This window comes from Salmo salar, chromosome ssa13 (assembly GCF_905237065.1).
Source record: "Salmo salar chromosome ssa13, Ssal_v3.1, whole genome shotgun sequence".
Taxonomy (NCBI): Eukaryota; Metazoa; Chordata; class Actinopteri; order Salmoniformes; family Salmonidae; genus Salmo; species Salmo salar.
This window is the reverse complement of record NC_059454.1, coordinates 12,473,797-12,497,542: the sequence shown is the minus strand read 5'-3', so window position 1 is coordinate 12,497,542 and position 23,746 is coordinate 12,473,797. Positions and strand designations below refer to the sequence as shown.

The window sequence follows — 23,746 nt, the reverse complement described above, 5'->3', positions numbered from 1 at the left end:
CAACAAACATCCTGTTAACGCCAAACTTAAAGCTGGAATTCATAGCGGTGAAACTACCATGTCCATTTGCGATATTACAACAACAAAGACGTTACTTCAAAACAATGTCGTATCATTAAATCTGAAGACTGTTATTTTATCAAATCAATTCTCTATGTGTAATTATTATTATGTGATTAAATTAATAATGAAAACTTTAACTAGGAAGTCGCGGCACCACAGGAAAAGTTTTATAGAGTCTCTATTTTCCGAATCAACTCTTCAGATATTTTCATATCTTATGAAAACAGTCGCTTTTTAATGAATTATTATTACCTCATCAGTTCTCATTACTGAACGTCGCAAACCCTTGGATATCTGCATTGAGCCTAGCCTAAATGATGAATCAGCGATATACAAATTGGCTTAAAAATGTATTTACTAACTAACTAAATAATTACAGAAATACTTAACAAACAAACAGTAGATATTTGGGTTACTACATGATACAAAGAAAAAATCCCTATATCCCGAAATGAAGGCTTGGTGGAAAAAGGAAAGGGGTGGGGACTGAGAAAAGCGGGAAAGACAAAATGGATTCACTACACACAGTTGATAATTATATTCATTGAAATGCTAATCCTTTGCACATGAACGGCCGCTCATTCGAGAATAATTGCAATGTATATATTTACGTCCGTATGTCGTTGTTGTCTTCTCTGTTTTTAATCGCCGGTCCGTCTGCTGGAGAGTCAGTTCATCAGAGAGTCTCTGGTTAACTTCCCCAGAAGTCACAATGTCCTTCGTGGTTGTAGCTTTCTCCACGGCTCTGGATAGTGTCTGTTGTAATAGATACGTCAGGCCTACAGATGGTCGTTGCATAGAATAGATGCTTCCGCGGTTGTTGGTATTCTTGTACTAGACTTACGTAATTTCCAGCTGCAGACCAGTAACTATGGGTTTAGGATTTGCTCTTATTCTGTAGTGATCGATAGTCTCAGAGTTTAACCATTTCCAGCCGTGTAGCCAAAACTACAGCTGGATGGTGTCCGTGGCCTATAGAGTTGTAGTTCTTAACCATTTCAACATGTAGCGACAGCTCCATATTTTCTGTTCTAATGGCCTATAGAACTGTAGCCATTCCAACATGGGGACTCCGTCTCGGCGTTCTTTGACTTAATGTACATTTTGTAGGAAGTGGGTTTTATACTCTGTGGAAGTGTCACGTCCTGACCATAGAAAGCTGTTATTTTCTATGGTAGAGTAGGTCAGGGCGTGACAGGGGGGTTTTTCTAGTTTAGTTTTTCTATGTTGTGATGTTCTAGTTTTGTATTTCTATGTTGGGCTTTGTGTGGGATGATCTCCAATTAGAGGCAGCTGGTCATCGTTGTCTCTAATTGGAGATCATACTTAAGTAGGTGTTTTTCCCTCCTGGGTTTGTGGGAGTTTGATTTTGAGTAAGTGTATGTTAACTCTTTGTGACGGTTTGTTGTTTTTGTTCGTTCAGTTTATTTTGTATGTATCGCATAGTTTCACAGTTCAATAAATATGTGGAACGATAATCACGCTGCACTTAGGTCCGCTTCATCCGATGACAACCGTGACAGGAAGAAGGGGCGGTTCTATGATGCCTAATGTGATGTATGGGCTCATGGGGGTGTGGCCACTGACTGGTTAAACTTTATATGACAATCTATACTCTCATTTAGAAGGTTAACATCACATTACATATGTTCACAAATAGTTTCTTGTTTAATCACCAACTTCCCGCTCTCCCCCTCTAGGAGAGAGAGCACGCTCCTTCAGATCGTCACAGGAGAGTCATGACATTCCCCCTCTAGGAGAGAGAGCACGCTGTAGAGAGAACCCACTGTAACCTGATCCTTCAGATCATCACAGGAGAGTCATGACATTCCCCCTCTAGGAGAGAGAGCACGCTGTAGAGAGAACCCACTGTAACCTGATCCTTCAGATCATCACAGGAGAGTCATGACATTCCCCCTCTAGGAGAGAGAGCACGCTGTAGAGAGAACCCACTGTAACCTGATCCTTCAGATCGTCACAGGAGAGTCATGACATTCCCCCCTCTAGGAGAGAGAGCACGCTGTAGAGAGAACCCACTGTAACCTGATCCTTCAGATCGTCACAGGAGAGTCATGACATTCCCCCTCTAGGAGAGAGAGCACGCTGTAGAGAGAACCCACTGTAACCTGATCCTTCAGATCGTCACAGGAGAGTCATGACATTCCCCCTCTAGGAGAGAGAGCACGCTGTAGAGAGGACCCACTGTAACCTGATCCTTCAGATCATCACAGGAGAGTCATGACATTCCCCCTCTAGGAGAGAGAGCACGCTGTAGAGCGGACCCACTGTAACCTGATCCTTCAGATCATCACAGGAGAGTCATAACATTCCCCCCTCTAGGAGAGAGAGCACGCTGTAGAGAGAACCCACTGTAACCTGATCCTTCAGATCATCACAGGAGAGTCATGACATTCCCCCTCTAGGGAGAGAGAGCACGCTGTAGAGCGGACCCACTGTAACCTGATCCTTCAGATCATCACAGGAGAGTCATAACATTCCCCCTCTAGGAGAGAGAGCACGCTGTAGAGAGAACCCACTGTAACCTGATCCTTCAGATCATCACAGGAGAGTCATGACATTCCCCCTCTAGGAGAGAGAGCACGCTGTAGAGCGGACCCACTGTAACCTGATCCTTCAGATCATCACAGGAGAGTCATGACATTCCCCCTCTAGGAGAGAGAGCACGCTGTAGAGAGAACCCACTGTAACCTGATCCTTCAGATCATCACAGGAGAGTCATGACATTCCCCCTCTAGGAGAGAGAGCACGCTGTAGAGAGAACCCACTGTAACCTGATCCTTCAGATCATCACAGGAGAGTCATGACATTCCCCCTCTAGGAGAGAGAGAGCACGCTGTAGAGAGAACCCACTGTAACCTGATCCTTCAGATCATCACAGGAGAGTCATGACATTCCCCCTCTAGGAGAGAGAGCACGCTGTAGAGAGAACCCACTGTAACCTGATCCTTCAGATCATCACAGGAGAGTCATGACATTCCCCCTCTAGGAGAGAGAGCACGCTGTAGAGCGGACCCACTGTAACCTGATCCTTCAGATCATCACAGGAGAGTCATGACATTCCCCCTCTAGGAGAGAGAGAGAGAGCAAGCTGTAGAGAGAACCCACTGTAACCTGATCCTTCAGATCATCACAGGAGTGTTATGACAACAACCACCAATGTTTTTTCCCCTCTGACATCATCGCAAGCACAATAGAACAGTAAATATGTACTATGATGTTTTTGTACCAAGATGCTGAATGCTCCTCTCCTCCTTTTATGAACAGAATATGTTCTTTGTACCAAGATGCTTGACGCTGCTCTCCTCTTATAAACATAATATGTTCTTTTGTACCAAGATGCTTGACGCTCCTGTCCTCTTATAAAAATAATATGTTCTTTGAGCCAAGATGCTTGACGCTGCTCTCCTCTTTTTGTAAATAGAATATGTTCTTTGTACCAAGATGCTGGACACTCCTCTCCTCCTTTTATAAACAAAATAAAAACAATAACAAATGCGCCTGCGGGGCGACCAGTGGCTCCGTCTCACCTGCAGATCTCAGCTTTAATAACCATCACGGACACACACATACACTTGTACGCACTACTGAGAAAACATGTAAATGCAAAATCTCCTGGACCTAAAGTGATAGCAGGGTTTCAAAGAGAAAATAACCTTCATAGGTACCTATCATCACTCATACACAGTATGATAATATAAGAAATACACACACAGTTCCTATGTCCCTGCCCTGAGACGCAATCAGTCGACCCCCTCTACTCACCACTACAGACTCCTGGATCTCTGATGTATCTTATTCCAGACCCCCTCTACTCACCACTACAGACTCCTGGGTCTCTGATGTATTTTATTCCAGACCCCCTCTACTCACCACTACAGACTCCTGGGTCTCTGATGTATTTTATTCCAGACCCCCTCTACTCACCACTACAGACTCCTGGATCTCTGATGTATTTTATTACAGACCCCCTCTACTCACCACTACAGACTCCTGGATCTCTGATGTATTTTATTCCAGACCCCCTCTACTCACCACTACAGACTCCTGGGTCTCTGATGTATTTTATTCCAGACCCCCTCTACTCACCACTACAGACTCCTGGATCTCTGATGTATTTTATTCCAGACCCCCTCTACTCACCACTACAGACTCCTGGATCTCTGATGTATTTTATTCCAGACCCCCTCTACTCACCACTACAGACTCCTGGATCTCTGATGTATTTTATTCCAGACCCCCTCTACTCACCACTACAGACTCCTGGATCTCTGATGTATTTTATTCCAGACCCCCTCTACTCACCACTACAGACTCCTGGATCTCTGATGTATTTTATTCCAGACCCCCTCTACTCACCACTACAGACTCCTGGATCTCTGATGTATTTTATTCCAGACCCCCTCTACTCACCACTACAGACTCCTGGATCTCTGATGTATTTTATTCCAGACCCCCTCTACTCACCACTACAGACTCCTGGATCTCTGATGTCCCTGCTGGGGTTCAGGTAATAGAAGGGTTTACACATCTCACAGGTGCGTCCCATGGTGTTGTGGAGACAGTCGTCACAGACGCCACCGTTGGCATTGCCTGTGGCCAGGTACACCGCCATGTCAAAGTGACACTGGTTGGAGTGACCGTTACAGTTGCATTCTGGGAGAGACAAAAGGACATATATTAAAACACGAAATTAAGATTTGATTACAATCGCATTCTATTGGATTATGACTGCTGCTGTGTGATGAGTAACTGATGAGTAGGAGATGAATAAGAAATGTAATGTTTCTTGTTATGGTAATCAAGATTGGAGTCTCATTCCTTTGGTTATGACTTTTGACTGGTGTGCTCATTATAATAATCAGTGATGTGTTGCAGATAAGAGATGTTTCTTCTCATGGTGTGCTCCACCACCACTCACTCTTGCAGGCGTTGGTGTTGCGTCCCTCAGCCGGTCTCCAGGGCACGTCGTTATGGAAGTCGTCACACAGCTCACAGTTCAGACCCTTGGTGTTGTGCTTACACACACACCTCCCATGGACCTGTGAGACAGAGAGGCTGAATTAGTCCCAGAGAATCCTAAACAAACCCTCCCGTGGACCTGAGAGACAGAGAGGCTGAATTAGTCCCAGAGAATCCTAAACACACCCTCTCGTGGACCTGAGAGACAGAGAGGCTGAATTAGTCCCAGAGAATCCTAAACACACCCTCTCGTGGACCTGAGAGACAGAGAGGCTGAATTAGTCCCAGAGAATCCTAAACAAACCCTCTCGTGGACCTGAGAGACAGAGAGGCTGAATTAGTCCCAGAGAATCCTAAACACACCCTCTCGTGGACCTGAGAGACAGAGAGGCTGAATTAGTCCCAGAGAATCCTAAACAAACCCTCTCGTGGACCTGAGAGACAGAGAGGCTGAATTAGTCCCAGAGAATCCTAAACAAACCCTCTCGTGGACCTGAGAGACAGAGAGGCTGAATTAGTCCCAGAGAATCCTAAACAAACCCTCTCGTGGACCTGAGAGACAGAGAGGCTGAATTAGTCCCAGAGAATCCTAAACAAACCCTCTCGTGGACCTGAGAGACAGAGAGGCTGAATTAGTCCCAGAGAATCCTAAACAAACCCTCCCATTCTAACTCCCTTTGCATAGTTACCTCTGTTTTCAGAGAACAGCAATCTTTATAGGGTAGTTCTTCCTCCATACAGCACGGGGGCAGTGCTGTGTTCCTTAACTTACTCACCATGCCCTCCTCATCCTTGATCCCATCGATGGGGGCACACTCGGAGGCGTGGCCATAGCAGAAGCAGTTGCCGCGGACGATCAGCTCGTACATGGCGTAGTAGTACTTCTCCTTGATCTCCACGCGGGAGTCCAGCAGGTTGTCACCCAGGGTGTGCAGCTTGGTGAAGTTCACACGCAGGTTAGTGATCTTCAGCTGATCTACACGATGCAGGCAGAGGACGAGAAGAGAGGAAGGAAGGGGGAGGGGCGAGACAGACAGATTAGGAGGTATACAACAAGCTATATGAACATCCTAATTCCTATCCTTCAAAGTCAAAGGAAAGGCTCCCGCTAAACCATCAATTATACCATCAATTATGACAGCCCTGAGCGTCAGTTTCTGAGTGTTATAGGCTGTGTTTCAGTGCATGGTTATGGATTAAAAAAATATATGTTTTATTGTCACATACAGTACACCGGATAAGTACAGTGAAATGTGTTGTGTTACAGGGTTAGCCATAGTAGTACGGCACCCCTGGAACAAATTTAGGCTAAGTACCTTGCTCAGGGGTACATCAACAGATATTTCACCTTGTTCACCTTTCCTCTCTCTCCTTCTCTCTCCACTTCAACTTAGCGTTTAAACACAAACTAGATGGTCATTTCCCATGAATAAAAATTGGTGGGACTTGCTTTTTACTCTTTATAAGTATTTTTTGTGGTAGTGGAAGAAGTTTAAAATGTTTTATTTAAGCCAAGAAGTTAATATAGTCAATGTTAAATGTAGTAAAAATAATTGGTCTAATTACTTTGACAGACTACACTATCAACCTTCTTAATTTGGATTGTTGGGCAGTTAGAACACATATTTCATCACAAATAATTACACTCAGACTAGCCTACTACACGTGTATACAGTTTCCTACTAGAATACCACAGTAAGCTGTAAAAATAGAGGACAGAATACAAGGAGACATTGGTGAAGTTTAAAAAAAAAAAAAACGTTATCCCTTACTTCAACCATACATTAACTTCATAATCAAATCTTAATAAAATACCAATACCAAAGGATAAAACTGTTAAAATAAAGTTATGACTAGATAGATAAATAAATGGATAGATAAATAAATGAATGATACAGGCATGGAAGACCTAATGGATGGAGGGATGAAGGGATAAAACGAGGTTAAATTGGACTGATTGGTATGATAAACGAATGACCTGTATGGTTGAAGGTGTGGATGGTGTCTGTGTCTGTGGGAGGTGGGGGAATAATTGGGCTTAACTATTGCTGTTCTGATATCAGATTTAAATATCAGAAAAGTAGACCAAGGTGCCATACCGGTTAAGTTTTTGTTGGGAAAAGTGGTCAAGGTAGCTGACTAGCGTCAAAAGTCACAACGTTTACTCATTGTCTCACGCTGAGAATGTGCTCCCCCATTGTTATAATTTGAAAGTCCTGAAATGTTCCATGGCAGTTAATTCAACAGTGGGAAGTTAGCGAAATGAGTTGATGTGCTACCTTGATTGGTAGTAGATACTTTTGGTATTTTTTTCCAGTTGGTCAAAACGCCAGTTGTTTGAAAAACTTAAGACGAAAAGTTGTTGATGTGATTACTTAAACAGCTGTATATCGTTAGATCTGTACAATACATTTCTGTTCCGATTGCAGATTAGAATAGCAGAGAAGAGAACAAAGATGTCATACCCTCTACATTTTTGTCTAACTTGTTCCGAAAGTGGTCAAAGTAACTGATTTGTGTCAAAGTTGCATTGTTGCATTTACAGTGTATGGAAGGTGGAAGTAATGATGTCACAACAGGGGAGGTTTATAATGTTGAAAGAAGTCCCAATATTCACACCTCTAAGCTAAAAAGCTGTGTTTTGAGGCGGCTACCTTCACTATACTCTGACGAAATACATTTTAGTATTCTTTGTGTGGTTTCTTCCATTACCTCCCTCTATTTGACTACCATACAGATCAACAGTTACTGTTTCATTAACGAAAGTAAAAGAAGAACAGAGAGAGATTAGTGTAGAGCTACTCTGTTACATTCAACTACACTGAAAACGAGAAACAGGTGAGAGGGGCTGCCTCAAATCCAGTGCTCCTATCAGTGCTCCCGGCCTATCTGAGCGTATCCTTTCTCACACACAGAAGAGGTCTGTTCTCTGGACCTTGACAGGCAAAACACCACTCCCTTCAATAAGTTCCACTGTTCCACAGGACTTTGTGGAATATCAGGCTTTTGCCAGGACCACAACAAACCATGTCCAACTCTTATGAGCATCAGTCAGGCCACTGATTGTTATTATTAACATACTAATGTACAGTACCTTCTGCCCATAGTTCCCCCAACATCCCTGGCAGGATTACCTCGATCCTCTTTAAGCTATCTTGCTGTGGAGGATCTCTGCATGGGAAAGTGCTCAAACTAAACTATCCTAAACCATAGGCATTCTGTAACTGTATACCACTCCTGACAGTCAGGCTTCATATCGCCCTCCTCTAAAGACATCTTCCGTCCGTGTTGATATTCTGTGGCACGCAAGCAGGAACACACCAGGTTTCAGCACTTTAAATCACTGAACGCTCTCAAAATGTGTCTCTCTCTCTCCCGCGCTCTCTCTGTCAAACTGGAGCTAAAGCCGATATCGCCAAAGAGTTACCGTAACTATGTACCATAAGGGAGAGCTAATGAGTGACTTAAACTCAAGTTCCCTTAAACAAGTGGAGATTATTAATGAGCTTGGCAGTGCGCTAGCTACTCATTCAGAGTGTGTCCGTCTGGACAACGTGGAAACATATCCAGTTAAAGGGTCAGGGTCAACCTGTACCTTGGTTTTATTAAGACTCTTAAGAACAGAACCTCCCCTGGCACTACTTAGGAAAGGCTGCTCTTGTTCCTGGGGAAACAGTGAAGCCGTGCCAGTCAAAACATAAGGGACAGCTTGTGTGGGGGAGAGACAGCAGCTGGTTTTTACATTCCGCTACTTTCCCATAGTAGACAAGGCGTCAGACCCCAGATCAGAAAGCAGAGCAGCCCGTCATGGTCCATTATGTTTAGGGATTGTATGAGCATGGCTGATTGATATTAGCATATGGCAGGGTGGCAGTTGCTGTATCATGTAGGCCAGGGTTCTCCAACCCTGTTCCTGGAGAGCTACCCTCCTGTAGGTTCACACCAGGGCTCTCCAACCCTGTTCCTGGAGAGCTACCCTCCTGTAGGTTCACGCCAGGGTTCTCCAACCCTGTTCCTGGAGAGCTACACTCCTATAGGTTCACACCAGGGTTCTCCAATCCTGTTCCTGGAGATCTACCCTCCTGTAGGTTCACACCAGGGTTCTCCAACCCTGTTCCTGGAGAGCTACCCTCCTGTACGTTCACACCAGGGTTCTCCAACCCTGTTCCTGGAGAGCTACCCTCCTGTAGGTTCACACCAGGGTTCTCCAACCCTGTTCCTGGAGAGCTACCCTCCTGTAGGTTCACACCAGGGTTCTCCAACCCTGTTCCTGGAAAGCTACCGTCCTGTAGGTTTTCAGTCCAACCCCAGTTGTAACTAACCTGATTCAGCTTATCAACCAGCTAATTATTAGAATCAGGTGCACTAGAGGAGGGTTGGAGTGAAAACCTACAGGACGGTAGCTCTCCAGGAACAGGGTTGGACAGCCCTGATGTAGGCTATGTGAGTTTGGCTTTACATGGAGTAAGCGGTTGCCAGTTATAGTGACTGCTGAGGGTCTCTTACTCTGAATGTTGGGGCTGTAGGGGTCCTCAATGCGGATGGCAGGGTCCAAAACTCTGTAGATGGCCTGGAAGAAGACGAGGGACACGACAGGTGCTTGAATGACATCTACATTTCTAGATATATTCAGAGTGTATATACTGTATGTCCTGTAAGGCTCAGTTGGTAGAGAATGGTGCTTGTAAGGCCAGGATTGTGGGTTCGATTCCTGGGGTCACCGATACGCAAAATGTATGCACCCATGACTAAGTCGCTTTGAATAAAGGCGTCTACTAAATGGCATATATTACAGGGTACTTATATTATTATAGAACACTAGTAAAAGTGATTCTCTATATCTCTAGCCAATCAGACTCACCTCTCCCTCCGTGGACGGCTCGATGTCAGAGTAGCGGGACTCACAGGTGACATCATCCACCTTGCGCAGGGGACCTTTGGATATCCCGGGGAAGACCGAGGCACAGTCGTAGGCAAAGTAGCGGTAGACCTGCCAGTTACGTCCAAAATCTGCCGATCGCTCAATCACCATGGCTGCTGGGCGAAACGTCTGCGTGGCAGGTGAGGAAGGAGATGAGATGTGTGTAGACACATTTGATGAAGACACAGAGCATTTCCATAGGATGCATACATTTAACACAGTTCTAAAGGTTACTACTTTAAGTGCTGCGTGGCGTGTCTCACCTTGAAGGTCATGATTAGATGAGTGAAATGGAATTCTGCCTCAAGGTCCAGTTGAATGAAGACATCAGGCTTTCCTGAAGACAAAACGAGAGAGAGAGAGAGAGGGAGATGGAGAGAGAGAGGGAGAGGGAGAGAGAGAGAGAGAGAGAGAGGGAGAGGGAGGGAGAGAGGGAGAGAGGGAGAGAGAGAGAGGGAGAGAGGGAGAGAGAGGTTATGTCAAGCTTTATGGTGTTGCTATTAAATATATTTAAGTACATTTATTCAACCTGTCATTCATCCTGTCAATCTGTCTGTTACAGGAAATGTAAAGGAACCCCCTGTCTGTCTCTTGACTTGAGTAATGGCATCTGAACAGGAAAAAAAACATTCACGTCTCAGCTAGAGACATGGTCCACCACATGGCTAAGCCCATACACTTCCTCATCACCATCCATCCTGGGGAACCATTTGAGTTGGGCTGCTATTCACAATGAATTGGGAGAGAAAGAGTCTTGAGTTCCAGTAGGGGGGGGGTTATGCCTTATGCCAAATGGGTATTCCCCTTCTAGCAGCTGGAACATGTAACTGCTACAACACAGTAAATAACATAATAACCAGAATGCCAAGCGGGTATTCCCCTTCTAGCAGCTGGAACATGTAACTGCTACAACACAGTAAATAACATAATAACCAGAATGCCAAGCGGGTATTCCCCTTCTAGCAGCTGGAACATGTAACTGCTACAACACAGTAAATAACATAATAACCAGAGCAAAAAGTCCCATTGCAAATTTCTAACAGCTAATTTGTCGACAGGCCACAACGTAGCTCAAAGGGAATCCTCTGAGAACACCCTAAACACATGCTCATGAAGCTAAGTGCTTTGAGGAGCTTCTTTCTGATATTCAAATGCATTCTGAAGTGAGTACAAACAGCAGTAAGACAACGATTAAATCCATAACTCAGCACATTAAAAAATGAGAGAGATAGTGAGAGAGTACAGCTTCATGTGTGGCAGGTCAACATTAACAGCACTAGCTAGCTACCCCTCAGGCAGGCAAGGTGTGGTGTGGTGTGGTGTGGTGTGGTGAGGTGTAGTGTGGTGTGGTGTGGTGTGGTGTGGTATGGTGTGGTGAGGTGTGGTGTGGTGTGGTGTAGTGTGTTGTAGTGTACTGTAGGGCTCCAGAGTGGCGCAGCGGTCTAAGGCACTTCATCGCAGTGCTAGAGGCGTCACTACAGACCCTGGTTCGATTCCAGGCTGTATCACAACTGGGCCATGATTGGGAGTCCCATAGGGCGGCGCACAATTGGCCCAGCTTCGTCCGTTTGGCCGGGGTAGGCTGTCATTGTAAATAAGAATATGTCCTTAACTGACTTGCCTAGTTAAATAAAGGTTACATAAAAAGTGTAGTGAGACATAACTGTGAAAAAAGCAAATAAGTCACGGAATTAAGACAGAGAGGGTCTCAGGAATCTTTTGGAGATTCATAGAACATCCTGACATGTACACACAGAGAGGTCAAACTGGATCTAGGCGGTTGGGGCTGTGAGTCTGTGAACCATAACCTGTGCTCATTAATGAATGGCTTAAACAGGAAGGAAACAGAGTGAGAGGAAATGAGAGACAGGGTGTGCGAGAGACAAGAAGTCAGGGTGAAGGAGAGGGAGAGAAAGAGATGGAGAGGGAGAGAAAGAGAGAGGGAGAGACCTACGCAGGGAAAAAAGGAGCAAAGAGAAGGTAAGGGAAGAAAAGAGAGAGAAAGAGCTGTAGAGTGGGAGAGGGAACACAACAAATAGTGCTCTGGATTTTTCCCATCACTGCTGTTGTGAGGCTTGGCTAACGGAGAGCAAATAGTAACTGGTACACTCCACCAACGGAAACAACCCACTCACACATCCTTCTAATAGCCAACCGGTACCGGTCCTGCAATGAAAAACCTTGTAGAAGTGGGCCACGCTGCTCTCCAGTCCAGTGGACATAAGGTATCGACCCAACCCAGCCTTCCACTCCAATCCCTCAGTACAAGAGGGGGCCTCATGCGAGGGCCACAGGAACTGTTGTCAAGGCCTATAGTACAAGCATCCCACTGTGCTCCATCTCAAATACTCTAAAGTTCTGCCAGATCCACCATGGAGACAGGGAGTAAAAATAGTGACTGTTTCCTGTCTCCCGCCTCTCAGTGTTCTACACAGAGTACAGGCAGTGCTCTAGTGGTCCACAGTCGTCAATCACTCAGACATAGACCTGAAATTGGACTTTTGTCTGCAGTATGTGAGCTCTGTATTAACAAAGGAAAATTGCTGAGCATTTCTCAAAATCTAATTTTCTGTCCTTCCCTCAATGTACCCTCCCTCCCTCCTCTCCATCTCCCACTATTCATCTCCCACTATTCATCTGACTTACTCCCTCCCTCCTCTCCCTCTATCTCCCACTATTCATCTGACTTACTCCCTCCCTCCTCTCCATCTCCCACTATTCATCTGACTCCCTCCCTCCTCTCCATCTCCCACTATTCATCTGACTCCCTCCCTCCCTCCCTCCATCTCCCACTATTCATCTGACTCCCTCCCTCCCTCCCTCCCTCCATCTCCCACTATTCATGACTACTCCCTCCTCCCTCCCTCCCTCCATCTCCCACTATTCATCTGACTCCCTCCCTCCCTCCCTCCATCTCCCACTATTCATCTGACTCCCTCCCTCCTCTCCTCCCTCCCTCCATCTCCCACTATTCATCTGACTCCCTCCCTCCCTCCCTCCTCTCTTCTCTCCATCCCCCACTATTCATCTGACTCCCTCCCTCCCTCCTCTCTCTCTTTCTCTCCCATTCCCACTATTCATCTGACTCCCTCCCTCCCTCCTCTCTCTCTTTCTCTCCCACTCCCACTATTCATCTGACTCCCTCCCTCCCTCCCTCCCTCCCTCCCTCCCTCCCTCCCTCCCTCCCTCCCTCCATCTCCCACTATTCATCTGACTCCCTCCCTCCCTCTCTCTCTCTTTCTCTCCATCCCCACTATTCATCTGACTCCCTCCCTCCCTCCTCTCTCTCTTTCTCTCCCTCTCCCACTATTCATCTGACTCCCTCCCTCCCTCCTCTCTCTCTTTCTCTCCCTCTCCCACTATTCATCTGACTCCCTCCCTCCCTCCTCTCTCTCTTTCTCTCCCACTCCCACTATTCATCTGACTCCCTCCCTCCCTCCCTCCTCTCTCTTTCTCTCCCTCTCCCACTATTTATCTGACTCCCTCCCTCCTCTCCCTCTTTCTCTCCATCCCCCACTATTCATCTGACTCCCTCCCTCCCTCCTCTCTCTCTTTCTCTCCCTCTCCCACTATTCATCTGGCTCCCTCCCTCCCTCCCTCCTCTCTCTCTTTCTCTCCCTCTCCCACTATTCATCTGACTCCCTCCCGCCCTCCTCTCTCTTTCTCTCCCACTCCCACTATTCATCTGACTCCCTCCCTCCCTCCCTCCTCTCTCTCTTTCTCTCCCTCTCCCACTATTCATCTGGCTCCCTCCCTCCCTCCTCTCTCTCTTTCTCTCCCACTCCCACTATTCATCTGGCTCCCTCCCTCCCTCCCTCCTCTCTCTCTTTCTCTCCCTCTCCCACTATTCATCTGACTCCCTCCCTCCCGCCCTCCTCTCTTCTCTCCATCCCCCACTATTCATCTGACTCCCTCCCTCCCTCCTCTCTCTCTTTCTCTCCCACTCCCACTAGTCATCTGACTCCCTCCCTCCCTCCTCTCTCTCTTTCTCTCCCACTCCCACTATTCATCTGACTCCCTCCCTCCCTCCCTCCCTCCCTCCCTCCCTCCCTCCCTCCATCTCCCACTATTCATCTGACTCCCTCCCTCCCTCCCTCCCTCCCTCCCTCCCTCCCTCCCTCCATCTCCCACTATTCATCTGACTCCCTCCCTCCCTCCTCTCTCTCTTTCTCTCCCTCTCCCACTATTCATCTGACTCCCCTCCCTCCATCTCCCACTATTCATCTGACTCCCTCCCTCCCTCCTCTCTCTCTTTCTCTCCCTCTCCCACTATTCATCTGACTCCCTCCCTCCCTCCTCTCTCTCTTTCTCTCCCTCTCCCACTATTCATCTGACTCCCTCCCTCCCTCCTCTCTCTCTTTCTCTCCCTCTCCCACTATTCATCTGACTCCCTCCCTCCCTCCCTCCTCTCTCTCTTTCTCTCCCACTCCCACTATTCATCTGACTCCCTCCCTCCCTCCCTCCTCTCTCTTTCTCTCCCTCTCCCACTATTCATCTGACTCCCTCCCTCCTCTCCCTCTTTCTCTCCATCCCCCACTATTCATCTGACTCCCTCCCTCCCTCCCTCCTCTCTCTCTTTCTCTCCCTCTCCCACTATTCATCTGGCTCCCTCCCTCCCTCCTCTCTCTCTTTCTCTCCCTCTCCCACTATTCATCTGGCTCCCTCCCTCCCTCCCTCCTCTCTCTCTTTCTCTCCCTCTCCCACTATTCATCTGACTCCCTCCCTCCCTCCCTCCTCTCTCTCTTTCTCTCCCTCTCCCACTATTCATCTGACTCCCTCCCTCCCGCCCTCCTCTCTTCTCTCCCTCTCCCACTATTCATCTGACTCCCTCCCTCCCTCCTCTCTCTCTTTCTCTCCCACTCCCACTATTCATCTGACTCCCTCCCTCCCTCCTCTCTCTCTTTCTCTCCCTCTCCCACTATTGATCTGGCTCCCTCCCTCCCTCCCTCCTCTCTCTCTTTCTCTCCCACTCCCACTATTCATCTGACTCCCTCCCTCCCGCCCTCTCTCTCTTTCTCTCCATCCCCCACTATTCATCTGACTCCCTCCCTCCCTCCTCTCTCTCTTTCTCTCCCACTCCCACTATTCATCTGACTCCCTCCCTCCCTCCTCTCTCTCTTTCTCTCCCTCTCCCACTATTCATCTGGCTCCCTCCCTCCCTCCTCTCTCTCTTTCTCTCCCACTCCCACTATTCATCTGACTCCCTCCCTCCCTCCCTCCTCTCTCTCTTTCTCTCCCACTCCCACTATTCATCTGACTTCCTCCCTCCCTCCTCTCTCTCTTTCTCTCCCACTCCCACTATTCATCTGACTTCCTCCCTCCCTCCCTCCTCTCTTCATTTCCCACTATTCATCTGACTCCCTCCCTCCCTCCCTCCTCTCTCTCTTTCTCTCCCTCTCCCACTATTCATCTGGCTCCCTCCCTCCCTCCTCTCTCTCTTTCTCTCCCTCTCCCACTATTCATCTGACTCCCTCCCTCCCTCCCTCCTCTCTCTCTTTCTCTCCCTCTCCCACTATTCATCTGACTTCCTCCCTCCCTCCTCTCTCTCTTTCTCTCCCACTCCCACTATTCATCTGACTTCCTCCCTCCCGCCCTCCTCTCTTCATTTCCCACTATTCATCTGACTCCATCCCTCCCCCTCCCTCCTCTCCTCTCTCCTCTTTCGCGATCCTGTCTTTGTTGGAGTTCCCGAACCAGGGTACAGCCGGGTCTGTTATTACCCCCAATTCCCATACACACAGCTGTGGGCCTGTGGCTGATGGCTGTTCCATGCAGAGTAAACTACAGTGCAGAGAGATTATGATGGAGGGTGATTTAGTGTAATGGAGGCTGTGGACCTCTGGACTTTGAAGAACCTCCAGAACCATAGAAATAGAATCCATTAAGAATGGATGAATAAAATCCCTGGATGTCCAGAACAGAGCTACCAGAACTCACTGTCATGACACAATGTAGCTTCCTCTCCCCCTCTCCCTCTCTCCCCCTCTCCCTCCCTCTCTCCCCCTCTCCCTCCCTCCCTCCCCCCCTCCCTCCCTCTCTCCCTCCCCCTCTCCCTCCCCCCCTCCCTCCCTCTCTCCCCCTCTCCCTCCCATATCTCACTCTCTCTTTTTTTTTTGCTCCAGTCATCATTCCCCCCACTCCCAGTCCCCCTCTCTTCCTCCCTCTCTCCCCCTCCCCCCTCTGACCCACTCCCAATCCCCCTCTCCCCATCTCTTCCTTGGTCTTTGAGCAGACCTGTTATTAATAGTGGGAACCAAGATTAGGCCTCTAATAATACAGCTTCTGTATGAGTTCACAGCAGAGGCAGCTGCATGTGGGGGCATGTCATGTTACCCAATGCAGAGGGCAAAGATAATTGAGCACAAAACACTTCTTCCCATAAAGTCAATGGTTCACTATACTTTGTCAAAAGATGGTGAAAACATGGTGAATTATTTTCTGTACAATGTTCAATTGCTGTATATACATTTAAAGGGATTCACTGTACTTTTGTATACTTTTTAGACAGTAGTCTCTGATAATTAAAACGTCACATAATGCAGACACGTGCACGCCGTCATTGCTCTCTCTCTCACTCTGCTGTGTGTGCATCTTGCTAGCTGTCACTCAAATGGCAAGGGGCTGAACTTCATTGGCTGGAACTCGAAACGTTAGGGGGCGGGCCCACGTGTGAGAAAATGTAGGGAAAACGTCGCTGTACAGCTTCCAGTAAACAGTTCCTTTCAAACAAGGGATTTAGTGGCTACTTAAGGTAAGACAGTAATTCTGCTCATAGATTATACATGTATGAACTACACATTGACACTTCCAACCCAAAGCATCGAGGCTCAGACAAACAGACTCCTAAACAGCTTCAGTCCCCTGGCCATAAGACTGTTAAATGGCTAACAACTACTGCTCTCTCCCACTCCCACAGACTATCCACACTGACTCTATGTCCATCCACAGGTCACAACCCACTCAGACATAATCTCCGCTGCTGCTAAAATGACTATTGATTAGATGTATTACTGAATTACACTGCTGTCCATTGATTATTGATATATATTTATCCTGCTACTGGTCACTATTACTCCTATTTACATGTACAGTGCATTCGGAAAGGATTCAGACCCTTTACTCACTACTTTGTTGAAGCTCCTTTGGCAGAGATTACAGCCTCAAGTCTTCTTGGGTATGACAATACAAGCTTGGCACACCTGTATTTGGAGAGTTTCTCCCATTCCTCTCTACAGATCATCTCAAGCTCTGTCAGGTTGGATGGGGAGCGTCGCTGCACAGCTATTTTCCAGAGATGTTTGATCGGGTTCAAATCCGGGTTCTGGCTAGGCCACTCAAGGCCATTCATAGACTTGTCCCGAAGCCACTCCTGCGTTGTCTTCAGCTGGTTGCTGCTGGAGTAAAACTTGCGCTTTTATAAGGCTGTTCATTGCACAATAATTATAAATGCAATCATGTGTTAAAAACTGTTTTGGTGCACAATTAAAAAGAGCTAGGCCTACTATTTTTATTTCTGAACTGGTATATTAATTGAAGCACGCCTCCCATTCACCATTCAAATCCAGGCAACAGGCTATCAGCATGTCACTGTTGGAAGGTGAACCTTCACCCCAGTCTGAGGTCCCGAGCGCTCTGGAGCAGGTTTTCATCAAGGATCTCTCTGTACTTTGCTCCGTTCATCTTTCCCTCAAACCTGACTAGTCTCTCAGTCCACTGTCGATTGAGAAAATCCCCACAGCATGATGCTGCCAACACCATGTTTCACCATAGGGATGGTGCCAGGTTTCCGCCAGATGTGGCGCTTAGCATTCAGGCCAAAGAGTTCAATCTTGGTTTCATCAGACCAGAGAATCTTTTTTATCATGGTCTGAGAACCCTTTATGTGCCTTTTGGCAAACACCAAGCAGGCTGTCATGTTCCTTTTACTGAGGAGTGGCTTCTGTCTGGCCACTCTACCATAAAGGTCTGATTGGTAGAGTGCTGCAGAGATGGTTGTCCATCTGGAATCTTCTCCCATCTCCACAGAGGAACTCTGGAGCTCTGTCAGAGTGACCATCGGACTCCCCCGATTGCTCAGTTTGGCAAGGCGGCCAGCTCTAGGAAGAGTCTTGGTGGTTTCAAACTTCTTCCATTTAAGAATGATGGAGGCCAATGTGTTCTTGGGGACCTTCAATGCTGCAGAAATGTTTTGGTACCCTTCTCCAGATCTGTGCCTTGACACAATCCTGTCTCGGAGTACTATTGACAATTCCTTCGACCTCATGGCTTAGTTTTTGCTCTGACATGCACTGTCAACTGTGGGACCTTATATAGACAGGTGTGTGACTTTCCAAATCATGTCCAATCATTTGAATTTCCCACAGGTGGACTCCAATCAAGTTGTAGAAACATCTCAAGGATGATCAATGGAAACAGGATGCACCTGAGCTCAATTTTGAGTCTCATAGCAAAGTGTCTGAATACTTTTGTAAATACGGTATTTATTTTTTTTAATACATTTGAAAAAAAATCTAAAAACCTGTTTCCACTTTGTCATTTTGGGGTGTTGTGTGTAGATTGATGAGAAAAAAGTATTATTTAATCCATTTTAGAATAAGGCTGTAAAGTAACAAAATGTGGGAAAAGGGAAGGGGTCTGAATACTTTCAGAATTCACTGTATATATTACCATTAGTATATTACCATGAGTATTTATATATTCCTGCTACCAGTCAATTCTCAGCCCTGTACAGGTATATCCTACTACCAGTCACTTTTTACAGATGTAAGATCTTAATTTGAGCCAGTTTGCTACAGCAAACCCACCTCAACTACTCTAGCACCCCTACACATTGAATAAGGTACTGGTACTGACCTGTATATACAACCACTCCAGGACCCCTGCATGTTGAATAAGGTACTGGTACTGACCTGTATATACAACCACTCCAGTACCCCTGCATGTTGAATAAGGTACTGGTACTGACCTGTATATACTTGCATTCTAATGTTTCATTTAACTCTCATCGTAGTTCTTGTGGGGTTTTTATATTTGTACTTTCATTTGTTTATAATTTGTTCTATTATAATCTATATTATTATTAACTCTATATTGTTGGGAAAGAGCTCTGACGGTAAACATTGTGCTGTTTTACACCTGTTGTATCCTGTGCACGTGGTGAATAAACCTTAAAAGTTGAAGCGGGAGGTTTAAAAAAATATTTACTAGTCGCCAAAGTTCTGGAGCATGTCTTTAAACATGGATGTGACTGAAACCCCAATGAATACAATCTCAATTCTCACCATTCTCTGACTGCCACCAGGACTTCTTGCGGTGTGGTTTGAACGTTGTGATAACGTTCTCAATGCGGTGACTGATGGTATTGTAGAATGGGTCATATGGCCGGCGAGAGTCACACTGGAAACATTTCTTCTCATCCTACAAATTCAATCACATTTTATTAGTCACATGCGCAGAATACAATAGGTGTAGACCTTATAGTGAAATGCTTACTTACGAGCTACTAACCAACAATGCAGTTAGAAAATATATATATGGATAAGAATAATAAATAAAAGTTACAAGCAATTAAAGAGCAACAGTAAAATAACAATAGCGAGACTATATACAGGATAGACATTTAATTAGGTGTTCAGGAGTCTTATGGCTTGGGGGTAGAAGCTGTTTAGAAGTCTCTTTGACCCAGACTTGGAGATCCGGTACCGCTTCCTGTGCGATAGCAGAGAGAACAGTCTATGACTAGGGTGGCTGGATTCTTTGACAATTTCTAGGGCCTTCCTCTGACACCGACTGGTATAGAGGTCCTGGATGGCAGGAAGCTTAGCCTCAGTGATGTACTGGGCCATTCGCACTACCCTCTGTAGTGCCGTGCGGTCGGAGGCCGAGCAGTTGCCATACCAGGCAGTGATGCAACCAGTCAGGATGCTCTCGATGGTGCAGCTGTAGAACCATCGACAAACTTAATGATGGTGTTGGAGTCGTGCCTGGCCGTGCAGTCATGAGTGAACAGGGAATACAGGAGGGGACTGAGCACGCACCCCTGAGGGGCCCCTGTGTTGAGGATCAGCGTGGCGGATGTGTTGTTATCTACCCTTACCATCTGGGGGCGGCCCATCAGGAAGTCCAGGATCCAGTTGCAGAGAGAGGTGTTTAGTCCCAGGGTCCTTAGCTTATTGATGAGCTTTGAGGGCACTATGGTGTTGAACGCTGAGCTGTAGTCAATGAATAGCATTCTCACATAGGTGTTCCTTTCATCCAGGTGGGAAAGGGCAGTGTGGAGTGCAATAGAGACGGCATCATCTGTGGATCTGTTGGGGCGTTATGCAAACTGGAGTGGGTCTAGGGTTTCTGGGATAATGGTGTTGTGAACCATGACCAGCCTTTCGAAGCACTTCATGGCTACAGACGTGAGTGCCAGGGGTCGATAGTCGTTTAGGCAGGTTACCTTAGTGTTCTTGGGCACAGGCACTATGGTGGTCTGCTTAAAACATGTTGGTATTACAGATTCGGACAGGGAGAGGTTGAAAATGTCAGTGAAGACACTTGCCAGTTGGTCAGCGCATGCTCGCAGTACACGTACTGGTAATCCGTCTGGCCCTGCGGATTTGTGAATGTTGACCTGTTTAAAGGTCTTACTCACATCGGCTGCAGAGAGCGTGATCACACAGTCTTCCAGAACAGCTGGTGCTCTCATGCATGTTTCAGTGTTATTTGCCTCGAAGCGAGCATAGAAGTAGTTTAGTTCATCTGGTACGCTCGTGTCACTGGGCAGCTCTTGGCTGTGCTTCCCTTTGTAGTCTGTAATGGTTTGCAGGCCCTGCCACATCCGACGAGCGTCAGAGCCGGTGTAGTACGATTTGATCTTAGTCCTGTATTGACGCTTTGCCTGTTTGATGGTTCGTCGGAGGGTATAGCGGGATTTCTTATAAGCTTCCAGGTTAGAGTCCTGCTCTTTGAAAGCGGCAGTTCTAGCCTTTAGCTCAGTGCGGATGTTGCGTGTAATCCATGGCTTCTAGTTGGGGTATGTACGTACGATCACTGTGGGGACGACGTCATCGATGCACTTATTGATGAAGCCAATGACTGATGTGGTGTACTCCTCAATGCCATCGGATGAATCCCGTAACATATTCCAGTCTGTGCTAGTAAAACAGTCCTGTAGCTTAGCATCTGCATCATCTGACCACTTATTTATTGATCCAGTCACTGGTGTTTCCTGCTTTAATTTTAGCTTGTAAGCAGGAATCAGGAGGATAGAATTATGGTCAGATTTGCCAAATGAAGGGTGAGGGAGAGCTTTGTATGCGTCTCTGTGTGTGGAGTAAGGGTGGTCCAGAGTTTTTTCCCTCTGGTTGCATATTTAACATGCTGATAGAAATTTGGTAAAACGGATTTAAGTTTCCCTGCATTAAAGTCCCAGGCTACTAGGAGCGTCGCCTCTGGGTGAGTGTTTTCTTGTTTGCTTATGGCAGAATACAGCTCATTCAATGCTGTCTTAGTGCCAGCCTCTGTCCGTGGTGGCATGTAAACAGCTACGAAAAATACAGATGAAAACTCTCTAGGTAGGTAGTGTGGTCTACAGTATATCATGAGATACTCTACCTCAGGTGAGCAATAGCTCGAGACTTCCTTAGATATTGTGCACCAGCTGTTATTTACAAAAATACATAGTCCGCCGCCCCTTGTCTTACCAGACGCCGCTGTTCTATCCTGCCGGTACAGCGTATAACCAGCCAATTGTATGTTGATAGTGTCGTCGTTCAGCCACGTCTCCGTGAAGCATAAGCTATTACAGTTTTGAATGTCCCGTTGATAGTTTAATCTTCCGCTTAGGTCATCTATTTTATTGTCCAAAGATTGCAAGTTAGCTAGCAGAATGGAAGGAAGTGGGGGTTTATTCGATCACCTACGAATTCTCATCAGGCAGCCCGCCCACCGGCCCCTGTTTTCTCCACCTCCTCTTCACACAAATCACGGGGATCTGGGCCTGTTCCCAAGAAAGCAGTATATCGTTCACGTCGGCCTCGTCAGACTCGTTAAAGGAAAAAAAGGTTTCTGCCAGTCCGTGGTGAGTAATCGCAGTCCTGATATCCAGAAGTTATTTTCGGTCATAAAAGACGGTAGCGGCAACATTATGTACAAAATAAGTTAAAAAAAATAAGTTGCAAACAACACAAATAAACGAACAAAAAAGCACAATCGGGGTCAGAGGTTAGGGGTCAGAGGTGACACAGGTCAGGGGTCAAACAGAAGCTCGGGACAGAAGGAGGTGAGATGGTAGGTGAGAGGATGTTGGGTCACACACACACACACAAAGAAACATCACTTGCCTGTAGATGACTGACAATACAGTAAGGCTCTTTCTTCCTGGAGCCGCAGGTAGACGAGGCCTTCAGGCTCTTCTCACGGCCTACCAACAGGTCTCCCGTTGCGGGGTAACAGCTGCCATGGGTACAGCCGTGGGCGTGGTCGGGCCCCTGGGCGGTGGCATAGGCCAGGGCTGGAGAATAAAGAAGAAGGAGAGGGGATTAACAAAGGACAGGAAATGACATCACAGCTGGGCGTTATAGCAGAAAGTCGCTTAGAGTGAAGAAATTAAGTTTAGTTTGGCTAGATATCTCTCTCTCTATCTCTCTTTCAATTACCATAATCCAAATGTGATTTCTGTGATGTCATTATGAGCAGCCTAATGGGTTACGCACTCATTGCATATGTGTCCGGTAAATTTCTCAAATGGTCGGTAAATTAAAATCTTTCCGGTCACATTGTCTGGCGCCACACCACGGAAACCCTGGTGTGGGGTGATTGAAAATAAACTTTTATGACACCCAACAGCCGTCAACATCCTAAAATAAATTCCTAGTGAAGCACTAGTGGGACCTGAAGGCCCACAGTCTGACGAGAAGGGCCAGGGAGGAGGTCTGGCAGGGTCTTACTGACCTGAATCTGTCTGTCTGTAACAGGTGCTTCTAATGTGCTCTATAGTTACAGGAAGCAAAAACATGCAGCACACACAGAGATAAACATGCACATGAAGAATCTACATTCAGTATTCAGTATGCTGCATACTGTGACAGTTTTATGACTGCTTTGGACTGTGAGTCTCCTGGGAAAAGTCCTGAGGAGATTTCAACTGAAACACTCTCTAGTCGAGAGGAAACCTGGCAATCAGACAAGTCTCACACTGGTGCTACTGCCAGGCACCGAACACACACACACACACACACACACACACACACACACACACACACACACACACACACACACACACACACACACACACACACACACACACACACACACACACACACACACACACACACACACACACCACAGTGATACACTTGGCATTTACTCAACACATCATAATGACTGTACCTGAGAAAAAGTCAAGATCATATGTTTCCTATGCAAACAGTGCATTTGTGTACACAGACAATGATGGGAATAAGTTAAACACCTTTCTTTGTTGTTGTTATCGTAATGATGTAGCAATGTTATCAAAATGCCCTTTCCTGTTGCTTAAAACAAGAGCAACAACAAACTAAATGGCCTGACTGCAACGATAAACTTTTCCTTCCTCTGGTGAAAAGGCTACAGTCTCTGGTCATGAGAAGTAAAGAGAGAGAGAGATGGAGAGCAATAGAGAGAGATAGGGAGAGAGAGAGATGGAGAGATGAGAGAGAGAGATGGAGAGAAAGAGATGAGAGAGAGAGATGGAGAGAAAGAGATGAGAGAGAGAGAGGGAGAGAGAGATGGAGAGAGATGGAGAGAGATGGAGAG

The 23,746-nt window shown here is 46.6% G+C and overlaps 1 protein-coding gene across 1 annotated transcript in view; it reads right to left on the bottom strand.

The window, feature by feature from the left end:
- Positions 1-23,746, bottom strand: part of LOC106566459 (laminin subunit beta-2) — a 66,925-nt gene that overhangs the window by 24,162 nt on the left and 19,017 nt on the right. Inside the window, exons 3-10 of the mRNA XM_014134514.2 lie at positions 22,294-22,463; positions 19,246-19,381; positions 10,228-10,301; positions 9,905-10,093; positions 9,550-9,613; positions 5,820-6,019; positions 5,003-5,123; positions 4,549-4,737 (exon numbers count right to left, since the gene is read on the bottom strand). Coding sequence (XP_013989989.2) covers positions 4,549-4,737; positions 5,003-5,123; positions 5,820-6,019; positions 9,550-9,613; positions 9,905-10,093; positions 10,228-10,301; positions 19,246-19,381; positions 22,294-22,463 — 1,143 coding nt within the window. The remainder of the gene's footprint in view (positions 1-4,548; positions 4,738-5,002; positions 5,124-5,819; positions 6,020-9,549; positions 9,614-9,904; positions 10,094-10,227; positions 10,302-19,245; positions 19,382-22,293; positions 22,464-23,746) is intronic.